Source organism: Etheostoma spectabile, chromosome 14 (genome assembly GCF_008692095.1).
Source record: "Etheostoma spectabile isolate EspeVRDwgs_2016 chromosome 14, UIUC_Espe_1.0, whole genome shotgun sequence".
NCBI classification, from domain to species: domain Eukaryota; kingdom Metazoa; phylum Chordata; class Actinopteri; order Perciformes; family Percidae; genus Etheostoma; species Etheostoma spectabile.
In genome coordinates, this window is record NC_045746.1 from 4,195,430 (window position 1) to 4,207,950 (window position 12,521).

Consider the following 12,521-nt stretch of genomic DNA (forward strand, 5'->3'; position numbering starts at 1 on the left):
TTCAATTGTGATGTGTTATTGTTCATATTACAATCTGTAGTTGTAAATACTCTGTGTGGGGAAAAGTGTGGTGTCATGGTATAAGAGAGCAGCACCTGGTCCTTCCAGCTGTAATCAAGCCTTTCCTTGGCTTTGATGTTCATGTGACAAGGGTCACCAATAAGGGGAACATTTTAATGAAAGAACAGACAACGCAAAAAGTAAAAATGTAGTATGTCTAAAACAATTGTAAAAAAAAGAAAAGAAAAAGGTTATAGAATAGAATGTCAATAAACATGATAAAAAGACATAGTATAGTATGTCAAAAAAGTATATTATGTTGAAAAAGTACTAGTATAGCATGTGGAAAAAAGTAATAGTATATATAGTATGTTGAAAAAAAAGTGATAAAACATGCATAGTATAGAAGTCGAAAAATTGATAAAATGTCATTATAGTATATTGAAAAGAGTCATAGAATAGAATAGAATAGAATTCAATGTAAAAAAAAAGTAAATTTGTAATAGTATAGTATGTCGGAAAAAGTGAAAAAGTCTTATTAAGGTACATTAAAAAAAGTGTTAAAAAGTAACAGTAAATTTGGACAAAATAAGTGATGAAAAAGTCATGGTATAGTGTGTCACAGAAAGTCTGGCAAAACATGCAAAATATAAACAAAAAGGACCTGCCCAGACTATTTGCTGGTGCTAGTTGGAGCAGTGCTATCCACTGGTCGACCGTACCACCAGTATGTCGAAGAAAGCCACAGTATAGTATGTCAAAAAAAGTGATAGAAAAGTCATAGTATAGTATGTGATCAGAAATCTGATGCTACTGACAACACACATGTACCTAATGAAACCCCTTCCAACTGTGACACTCAACTGTACAATCATTCTCAATGCTTAAATGATGAAACAACCTCTACTTCATCTCAAAGTCAAAATGTTGAAGCAGGCCCTTCAGTCTCAACTCACAGCAAAGATATGTGTGCCTCCATCATAGCCAAACTTTTGGGAAGCGGTGTACCCAATGCTGTAGTTCTTTCTACAATTGAAAATATGCAGGAATCTGTGGAAGATTTGCAGTCAAAAACTCAGGACCAAGTATTGAACTTACTTCCAGCTGACAGTCCCTCCAGATCAGCCGTAGAAGAGCTATTTAAAAGTATGGACAACCCTTTCAGCCAGTTGAATACGGATAGCAAATGGAAGAAGTATTTTAGGGAAAAATGGGATATTGTACAGCCAGTTGAACAACGCCTATAAGTAAGGTAGGATACCAGACAAAATAGCAAATCTGGAACCTATGAGCAAGTTCCAATTAATGACAAGTTCATATATATTCCCACACTGAAAACACTCCAGTTCATTTTCAAGAATGAGAGTATTTGTGAGATGATGCAAACATGTTCTCAGTGTGACAAATATGAGGACGTCTTTGATGGAAGCTACTTCATCCTCAAAAGTCACCTTAATGAACAATCATCTTGTGTCATTGTTTCATGCACAAGATGCTAAGAAATACAGAATTGATGAAATACTGCGACCCTTAGTAAAGGACTTGAAAACTATCAAATAGTTAAATCAAATAAATACTGTAGATTTTGCTTAATTGATAAATCTTCAGCTCAGTCAATTTTCTCACAAGATGACCCAAGTTTGACTTTAAGATCACCAGTTCTGAATGATCAGCATTATATGAATTTGGTAGATGATCCAACATTAACTTCTTCATTTTGCATCAAGAGAAAAAACTATCCTAATACATTGAAAGATTTCATTATTGCAGAAAATTATGCAGTCAACATTATGCATGAGAGGAAGTTGCTATTTGTTGCTTTAATTGAACATTTAATCTCCAAAGAATGCTTTTATAGGATGTATGTCTTTAACTATGGATATCTGGAAAAGAAAAACAAGCCTACGCATATTAACTTTGACTCTGCAGGACATGGAATAGGGTTAAATGCATCACAAACACTGTGTTTGATAACAAACATACCTTTGATATTTGGTGATCTAGAGGAAGATTTGCACTGGCACTTGTTGCTGTTGTTGCTGAACATTATAAACATTGTGTTCTCATTCTCTATCACTGAAGGAATGACTGTGTACTTAAAGCACCTAGTAAAAGCACTTTTGTTCAAAATATAACTTGTTACACAAGTATTCGTGTAGCATGGATTGTTAAACACTATGGATTTGTCAATACAAATAAATATTTGTAGTAATAATGTAATGTGGGGTATTGTTTTTGTTTTACACAGTCTTTTTCACCTAAAACTTTATTTTATATCAACTCTATAAGTGTAGTAAAACATACTTTAAGTGTTGATATTTACCACTATTAAGGAGTTCACATTACAATTGACTCAAGGTTAGAGTTTTATTTTACTCTACATGGGACTAGTGTTTAAACCCCACAATAGTTCAGTTTCAACTCCTGAAAAGGATTAAAAGATCAACTCTTACAAAATAGATACTTTAAATCAGCTCTAGAGTTTATTTGGTGGTCACACATGTACACTCAAATTGAGTTGATTTGAACTCCCAGAGAGTTTATTCTAAAAGCTAAAATTTGCTGTGAAGGACCAGCCCAGACTGGTGAACGTACCAAGGGCAGGAACATGTGGTGTCTATTTGCAGCAGCACAGACCATCAAGCCTCATGTCATGTCAAAAATCATGGTACAGTATGTCGAAATAAATGAAAATAGTGTAATGCGTTGAAAAAACTCAAGAGGTAGTCATAGCATAGAATGTCAAAAAAATACAAAAAAGTAATAGTACAGTATGAATAAGAAGTTATAGTATAGTAAGTCAAAAAAGTCATAGCATAGTATGTCAAAAAAGTGATGAAAATGTCATAGTATAGTATGTTGAAAAAATGTCATAGATAGGTGTTTTTGACACCCATCTATGACATTTTTTGTGGTGAAATAAGTCATAGTATAATAAGTCTAACAAATGGGATTAAAAAAGTCTTGTATGTCTATTATGTTGAAAAAAGCAAAGAAAGTCATAGTATACTATTACAAAAAGTTTTAGTATAGTAAAAATGTAAAAGATCATAGTATAGTAAATCAAAAAAGTCATAGTATAGCATGTTACAAAAAGTGACAAAAGAATGTCATAGTATAGTATGTTGAAAAAAAGTTACAAAAAATTAGTTGTATAGTACATCAAAAACGTCATAGTATACCACGTCGAAAAAGATTATAGTATAGGATGTCGAAAAAAGTGATAAAATGTCAGAGTATAGTATGTCACTGAAAGTCTGGAAGAAATCATTTTTAATCAATGATTTTATTCTTAATCACAATCTAGATTTTATGTTTTTACCGGAAACCTGGTTAGACCATAATAATAACAGCGCTGATGTTCTCATCGAGTCAGCTAACTTCAGTTTTATGAGCGAGAATAGAGGGAATAACAAAGGAGGTGGAGTCGCCATTTTGTTTAATGACTCATTCCACTGTATGCAAATATGTTGAATAAAAATTTGCTTCTTTTGAATATGTTGCTCTTCAATTAAGATCTTCCCCTCAAGCGATATTTCTAAATATCTACAGGCCACCTAAATATTGTGAACATCATTGATGACTTCACTGAACTGCTGTCTATAATCTGTATTAACTTTGATTGTGAATCATTGTGGGTGATTTTAACATTCATGTTGAAACCCCAGGACAGGGGGACCAAAGAACTGTGTTGTTTTTGAGAATTATGAACTGACTCAGCATGTGACGGAGCCCACGCACAATAGCGGCACACTCTGGACTTGATTGTCTCCAAGGGTCTGAACATTTCCAAGGTTGTGGTGACTGACGTTGCTCTCTCTGATCATTCCTGTGTTCTTTAACAGTCTATCTCTGTGCCCAAAGTGTCCAAAAAGATAATCAGAAAACGGTACATCACTGAAAACACCAGTGAAACATTTATACAGCTTTTCTCCTCCACACCAGCCCTCTCTGGGCTCTCTGGGCTAACAGTGACTGAGCTTGTAGATAATTTCAACTGTAAAATTACAAATGTTATTGATGCCATTGCTCCCACTAAGGTCAAAGTTGTCTCTGGTAAGAAAAGATTTCCATGGAAAATTTCCTACTGGTGAGAACAGAAAAAAGAGAGTGTCGAAAAGCTGAACGAAGGTGGCGAAAAACAAATCTCTGGTAACATTATAACACCTATAAAGAGAGACTTCGCATTTATAATTTGGAACTGAGGAATGCAAAGGTCCTTCTTCTCTGATATTATCTCTAAAAAATAAATAATTCACGGGCTTGTTTGCTACTGTTGAGGTTAACAAACCCTCCAGTACCAGTAGCATCTGAACTTTTATCTACCAAGGCCTGCAAGACTTTGCCTCCTTCTTCAAAGACAAAATTCAGAAGATTAGAATAACAGTCAGTGCTCCATATCAAGTCCAGGATATGTGTTGTCACAGTGTTCACGCAAAACTAGTTCCAATATGACAGAATTTCACACGATCAACCATACAAACCTGGAGGACATTGTACAACATCTGAAAACCTCGTCCTGTTGCCTTGATATTCTACCAGCGGGACTTTCCAAAAATGTTTCCAATTGTTTGATTTCTGATCTTCTACAGATTGTGAACACATCTCTTCTTTCAGTTATCTTTCCACAGGCCCTGAAAACTGCAGTAATCAAGCCACTCTTAAAAAAGAACAACCTAGACAAGTCAGCAACTATAGGCCAATATCAAACCTTCCGTTTTTACGTAAAATCATTGAAAAAGCAGTTTTTCAACAACTCAACTATTTCTTGTCACTAAGCAACAGTTTTGATACCTTTCAGTCAGGTTTCCGACCACACCACAGCACTGAAACGGCTCTTGTCAAAGTCCTTAATGACATCCACCTTAACACAGATAATGGCAAAATTTCAATCTTAGTTTTACTTGATCTCAGTGCTGCATTTGACACGGTCGACCACAACATCTTCCTAGACCGATTGGAAAACTGCGTTGGCCTTTCTGGCTTAGTACTAAACTGGTTTGAATCCTACCTAAAGAATAGGGATTACTTTGTGTCAATAGGTAATTATGCATCTGAGAGTACAAATATGACGTGCGGAGTTCCGCAAGGCTCCATTCTGGGGCCCCTTCTGTTTAACATCTACATGCTTCCACTAGCCCAGATTATGGAAAACAACAAAATAAGTTACCATAGTTATGCGGACGACACACAAATTTACATAACCTTATCGCCAGGGGACTATAGTCCAATACAAAAACTGACTGAGTGCATTGAACAAATTAACGACTGGATGTGCCAGAACTTTCTGAAATTAAATGAAGGAAAAACTGAGGTGGTTGTTTTTGGAAAAAAGAGGAACGATTAAAAGTCTGCAATCAGCTTCAAACAACAATGTTAAAAACACAGACAAAGCCAGAAATCTTGGTGTAGTCATGGACTCAGACCTGAATTTTAACAGCCACATAAGACAATTACAAAGTCAGCCTACTATCACCTTAAGAATGTATCAAGGGTAAAGGACTTACGTGTCAACAGGACTTGGAAAAACTGGTCATGCTTCATCTTCAGTAGACTTGACTACTGTAACGGGGTCTTTACAGGTCTCCCTAAAAAACAATCAGACAGTGCAGCTGATCGAACGCTGCTGCTCGAGTCCTCACTAAGACCAAGAGACTGGATCACATGCTCCAGTTCTGAAATCTTTACACTGGCTTCCTGTGTCTCAAAGAATTGATTTCAAAGTACTTTGCTAGTTTATAAATCCCTTAACGGTTTAGGTCCAAAATAATTTCTGATCTGTACTACACATGACCCCCCCAGACCTCTCAGGTCATCTGGGACAGGTCTAATTCTGTCCCCAGAGTCATAACTAAACAGGGTGAAGCAGCTTTCAGTTTCTATGCTCCTCATATCTGGAAAAACTCCCAGAAACTGTAGATTCGCTGCTACTCTCAGTTCTTTAAATCAAGGCTGAAGAGCTTTCTTTTGATGCTGCCTTTCTTTAAATAATGCTCATTTCTTAAATTTCTATGATGCACTGTAACTTTTATTCTTGTGTTTTTATATGTCCTAATGTTCTATTTGGTTTTAAACTGTCTATTCATGTGTTTTATTGGTTTTTAATGCTTGTGATTTTTAACTGTTGTACTTGTGTTTATCTTGTTAACTGATTTTGTGTAAAGCACTTTGAATTGCCCTGTTGCTGAAATGTGCTATACAAATAAAGCTGCCTTGCCTTGCCTTGCCTAGAAAGACACTAAAGACAGGGGATGTTTTGAGAAATCGACATTTGTGTATGAAATATTTTGCCATTAAAATCAGATTATTCACTCCAAACTCAGTTGTTCTGTTCTACATTTGAAGTCCGAATTTAACATATTCATAAGTTCAAATTGGGATATTGTGTGTATCATACATGATCCAGTGCTGGAAAGCATCCCAGAAGGTCTGGGTTACACTACAACAGTGGTTCCCAAACTTTTTCACCTCAAGACCCAAAAGAGAAATTTGGTGTCTCCCCGGGACCCAAATTTACGGAACAAAACCATGTAGTATATTTATTCCATTACAAAAGTAAACAAAAACAGAAAAGGTCTCTATTCTTCATTCTGTGTCTCACCCCTTTCTCAACTCATGTTCTTATCCCCCCCCCATCATCCCTCAGCACCGACACCAACATTTTTTTTTAAATAATGCTGACTTGAGTTTAATGAGATGTATGTGGCTGGTTGGAGATATCAACCAGCTGATCTAGTCTAGGTTTGGTTTTTGAAAGTCCCATTCTGAGGTCATGCTGAGGTCATTCTGAGGTCATGCTGGGCATTTAGTCTGTTCTATGCCTATTGGCGACCCAATAAAATGGGTCTGCGACCCATTTTGGGTCTCGACCCTAAGTTTGGGAAACATTGCACTACAAGAGAAGAAGAGATGTTCTGATGTTTCAGTGCTTCTAACATCCTTCACCGGTCTCCAGGTTGGTCCATTTCTTTAACTGTCTGTCTATGGACTCTTTTTTTATTATTGTTTTTTTATTTAAAAATATAGTCATCACAGCTCAAAACATAAAATTATAAAGAAAGAGATTGCATCTTATATACTCTGAAAACAGGTAACAGAAGTATTAAATACAATATAAACAGAACCATGAAGTGAACAAAATAAGAATAATAAAAATAAATATAAATATAAGAATGTGACAAATTTACAAACCTCGGTAATGATATTGACAACAGATGTTCCTAATTAAACAGATTGGAGTATACATCAGATACAGTAAGTATTTGTTAAATTAAGAGACTCCAAATATATGTCAATTTCAATTTGGAATAGTTAGAGCATGGTCTTGAATTGGAAACCTTTGATTTATGAATATGAAACTTCCCTAATAAAACAAAAAGGTTAACAATGTGACATACTGTACATTTCTATCTCTACATTCAAAAACATATAATAATATGTTTCCCTTCGAGTGTGATTGTATGTGTTGTTCTGGAAACCATAACGTTTTCAAAACTTTTCCAGGATGTCCATCTATGGACTCGACTCTCATCACAGGGTCATGACGCGTTATGCCGAAAACCGTTCATATCTGAGCATGCGCGACTCAAATCTGCGCTCGACTCATATCGGAGAGTGACAGCGTTAACTGCTTTCAACATTATTGTCTGGACCGGAACAATGCTTTTGATCGTCATCGTCAGCTTTTCTGTAATTTCGGCCGTTGTCCAGACGGAACCTGTCATGGACCCCTGGTACGTTGCTGCTGTGTATGAGCACAACGTAATCCTGAACCCGGAGCCTGATGTCCCCCTGTCCCGCCTCGATGCCCTGCAGCACATGCAGAAAAACCTGGATATCTACGAGGAGCAGGCTGCCCGGGCAGCCCAGCAGGTATGGTCAGGTCAGGGCAGGAGACAGGTGTAAATGGTTAGTTTTTCAGCGAAATAAATATATATTTTTTTTTTGTTTGCTCCTCACTTCACTGAACGTGACAGTCAAACCTGTTACAGTATTACAAACTTTGTTCTGCATATCACAATGTTTGTTAATTTTCCACTGGATTGGTCTTTGGATCCCTTAAGTAAAGTGTCAGATGTCACTGCAGTTTTCACTTGCTATAATTTGCTGAATATTAAACAGTTAATAGCCTACGCTTAGATCTGACCAGAGACCATATATTAAAGAATCTGTTTCTGTTTGATCAGTGATAAGTTTCAGAAAATCACAGTCGGGATAAGGAAGGGCCATTTTATTTATACTGTACATAAAATAAAATGGCCCCTCCTTATCCTTGTGATAGCAGGGTAGTTATGACTATAATATTGCAAATGAGTCAGTGTTCCCAAGTAAACTCAGTCATCATGCAGATGCAAGTAACGAAGTACAAATACTTCTTTACTGTGCTCAAGTCGATTTTTCAGATATTTTTACTTGACTAATTATTTTTGTGGAGACTTTTTACTTTCACTCCTTATATTTTATCGGTACTTTCTTCTACTTACACTTTACAAAAAAAATTGGCTCGTTACTTTAGTTCTGTACAAAACGTCGTCTATGTGATTGTGAGTGCATGTCGGAGAATAGCGCGGACACGCGCCTCACACCGCGAGCGGGCGCGCACGGCACACGGAGAAAAAAGAAAAAGAGACTCGCTGTTCAGAGGATAATCAGTTGAGATTGTGTTTGTGCGTCCTTGAGAACTCATAAATTATACGACATAAGTCGTATAATGTTGTCAGTTCATTTAAGCCTGCTGTTGTATTGGTCTGTAGTTCTTGCAAATTTAAAGTAAGTCAGCTAGTGATGTTGTTTGTGTTTTCACCTGTTACCTAGGTTACACCTGACTGTTGATTCAATATAATGGCGATTGTTGAACGCCCTTGCTCACGTTTGTATTTTAGGTGCATGTTACAGTTACACTGCATTAAGAGAATGTAATGAATAGTGGGTTTGTTGCTAGCATGTGATTCCATGCATTGTGTATGGTAGCCTTTACAATGTTATTTATTTCTTTGCCGAGCCACACACACACAAACACACACACACACACACACACACACACACACACACAGCCATAGCAGAGCTACCCACGCCAATGTTTTTACTGTTGCTTGATTGTATTAAAAGCATCAAGAGAGAAGTTGTCTCTGTCCGCGTTCTAACAGACAGACCCGGGGCGAAGTTGGAAACCAGAATCAGCTTTAAATACAGTCCTAATCTAGTCCTCACTAATACATTTCAAATAATTTCACTGGAGTTATTATTGTTCGCAAATTCAATCTTATTGGATGGGAATAGACAGTAGGCCTACTGTACGTTGCACTTGTATGGTGCAAAATGTGAGAGCGCGTAGATGTGATGTAAGCACTTGTAGAAGATGGTTTGAGTGGTGGTAGATAAAATCTTTCGTATTTTTTTCACTTCAGTGTTAGCGAACTAACCAACCAGCCTACTTATAAATAAATACATTTAAGTTATCCCAACACTTTTAACATTCAAACTGAAACACTGGCGGTGAGCTCCAGGTCCTGAGAGAAGAGAGGAGCTCAGTGTGTCAAAGGAAATCCCCCGGTAGTCTAAAACTATTACAGCGTAACTAAGAGAGACAGGTGCTACTTTTACCAGAGTATTTTTTAATTCAAGTATCTGTACTTCTACTTGAGTATGGGAAGTATGCCATCTCTGGTCATCAGGAACTCAAGGTTCTTTCTTTGTCATGTGTACAACAATAACAGAAGCAGTCATTGAAGGCCTCATGAAGGCCTCAGACACGGATGGATGTATTTCCCTGAATACTCACATAAAGAAGCACATTGAACGCCAAACAGTTCATGATGGCAAACTAGTAAAGAACCTTGTCTAATCGCTAATCTGCCCTCATCTTCTCTTGGTCAGGGGGCCCAGATCCTGGTGTTTCCAGAAGATGGGCTTCAGGTTTTAACTTCAGCCGTTCGTCATCTCTGGCTACCTAGAAACCATTCCTGACCCCAGCAGGAGAGTGGAACCCCTGCACAGAGCCGGGCAAATACAACAAAACTGAGGACCACATATACTTCTGACTTGAGGTGGTATTGATGAGCAATCTGACAGGATACACTGAGATAGAACACCTCTGGCTGCCCAGAGCCTTCACTAATGCAGCTCCAGTCTGTGACTATAAATCCCATTTGAGTGTGGTTGTGTTTTACAGTCCCAGCGACTGAGCTGTATGGCCCGTCGTAACAACCTCTACTGGTGGGCCAACATGGCGACCTGCAAGCCCTGTCCCCTGAAAACGGACCCTCCTCTCTGTCCCTCGACGGACGCGGCAGTTTCAACACCAACGTGGTTTTCAGGTGCAGTGTAGACCTTAAAATAAAATATTTAAAACAAATGGCACCAACATATAGGGGCCAAAGTGTTTTGGTAATTAAGTAGTAACATCTAAGATAGGTATTATTGACACGCCTCGAAGTTATAGGCACCCTCCGTGTGGTGCACAAAGACATGGGGTGGGATTAGAAAGAATGCATCATAATAGGTGGGTGCATTAAAAGCTGTGACAATTATGACTTACTATAATCACCACTTTCACCTCCTTTTAATCTGTACTGTGTACAGATCTGCTGTGCAATGTGGCAACATCACTTTAGTCAGAAACTGCACTAAGGCCCACCAGAGAAGTGTTGATATTTACATGTTAAAAATAACCTTTTATAGTGATAAGTACCCAAACAGGCCGAACTCAGTTGGAACACAGAGTATTTTCATGAATTTTTCATCAGACATTACCTAAATATTCAACCCAAGTCGGCACTAAGGGTGCAGCGTAGACCTTAAAAAAGTTAAGTTGAGGTCAAGCAAGTGCACCGATAAATAATTTCCTAGTATTCCGTTTACAGAATCTTCTTTCACACAGGTCTGATGGTATGCTGGTGGCTCGTTACCATAAAAACAACCTTTTTCTCTTTGAGCAGTCCTATGACACGCCACCCCAACCTGAGATCATAACATTTGATACACCTTTTGCTGGAAGGTTTGGCATCATGATCTGCTTTGACATCCTGTTCCACAAGCCCACAATTGCCCTGGTGGAGAAGGTAGAAAACTCAACTCAAATTTTGTACCCAACTAAGAATTGGTCTTCGCGTTTCCTAACATCCTTCTCGTCTTACACCCCTTTTAGGGTGTACGTCAGCTGGTCTACCCAACAGCCTGGATAAACTATCTCCCCCTAATGGACTCGGTCCAGTTCCAGCGGGCATTCAGCAAAGGTGCCAATGTCACCCTGCTAGCGGCCAACATTCGTTATGACCGACTGAACATGAGAGGAAGTGGTATCTACACCCCTTTTTCTGCCACCTACCACCACGCCCAGAAAGGAGACCCAGAGGAGGGCAGGCTGCTGGTGGCCAGGGTGCCAGTCTTAGACCCACTGTGGGTGGAGCAGAGTGTAACTACAGATGAGGGGGTAGTTAGGAGTGAGACCACATCATCTACAGATACAGAATCTGGATTCTGTCACCAAGAGAACTGTCCTGATTCTCCTCCTCCTGACACTGCCTCATCAGTTCCTCCCTCCTCTGCCACCTTCATTTCATCTATAAATTACGACACATTTACATTTGTCCTCTTGAACGAGACAGAGGGCAAAGTGAACGTGTGTAATGGAACCTTTTGCTGTCACCTGCAATACCGGCGGTTACAACATGGGGGCAGTAAAGAGCTCTATGCATTGGGGGCATTTGCTGGAACACACACTGTGTATGTACGCATCGGCCTGCAGGTATGAATAGAAATCATTTTTGATATTTAAAAGTGCCAAACTGGACTCTCTTTATATTTATCACATCTCTGTTGCAGGTGTGTGCACTAGTCCGCTGTGCAGGTTTGGAAGCCAATTCTTGTGGACAGGAAGTGGAAGAGGCTGAGTCTAAAATGGACTTCCTGTTGGAGGGGAAGTTCGGACCGATACGTGTACCCATCAGTTTTGGCTAGCAAGATGGTCTGGAGCAGCCAGAGCATCTGGAAAACAGCTGCAGACGGCAGAGTGACCATGAAACACTCAAACATGATGGTGGCTGGTCACTGCTCGTCTGTATGGACGAATGTATCACCTTGACAATGAGTGAACTGGAGTGATACAATTTAAAACAAATGTTCTGGAGCAATAATAAAGTGAGCTAGCATACCTTTAACATTATAAAGCCACGATTCCAAGATGTGTCTCATTCATACACACCTGCAATTAATCAAAAAGAATCTCTTATTTGTTCATTACTTAATCCGTACAACACACTGAACCAGTAGCATACGTCCTTTGCTAAAAGTAGCTTGTTCCTTAAAAGGCCATCTCCACACCCCCCCCCCCCCACCCCCACCCCCCCACACCCCCCCACCCCCCCCCCCACCCCCCCCCCCCCCACACCCACCCACCCCCACACCCCCACACCCCACCACCCCCCCACCCCCCACCCACCCCACCCCCCCCCCCCCCCCTTCCCTGCACCACTCCTTTGTCCGTTTTCCGTTGTGTCCCCACCGTTGGGAGAGCCCCGCGT

General features: G+C 39.2%; 1 protein-coding gene and 1 pseudogene across 1 annotated transcript in view; both read left to right on the top strand.

The window, feature by feature from the left end:
* Positions 1–12,521, top strand: part of LOC116701988 (biotinidase-like) — a gene marked incomplete in the record, with an annotated part of 34,597 nt that overhangs the window by 8,157 nt on the left and 13,919 nt on the right. The window contains 5 exon segments of the mRNA XM_032536058.1: positions 7,711–7,882; positions 10,241–10,316; positions 10,880–11,060; positions 11,147–11,746; positions 11,824–11,921. Coding sequence (XP_032391949.1) covers positions 7,711–7,882; positions 10,241–10,316; positions 10,880–11,060; positions 11,147–11,746; positions 11,824–11,921 — 1,127 coding nt within the window.
* Positions 7,605–9,968, top strand: LOC116701856 (biotinidase-like; annotated as a pseudogene).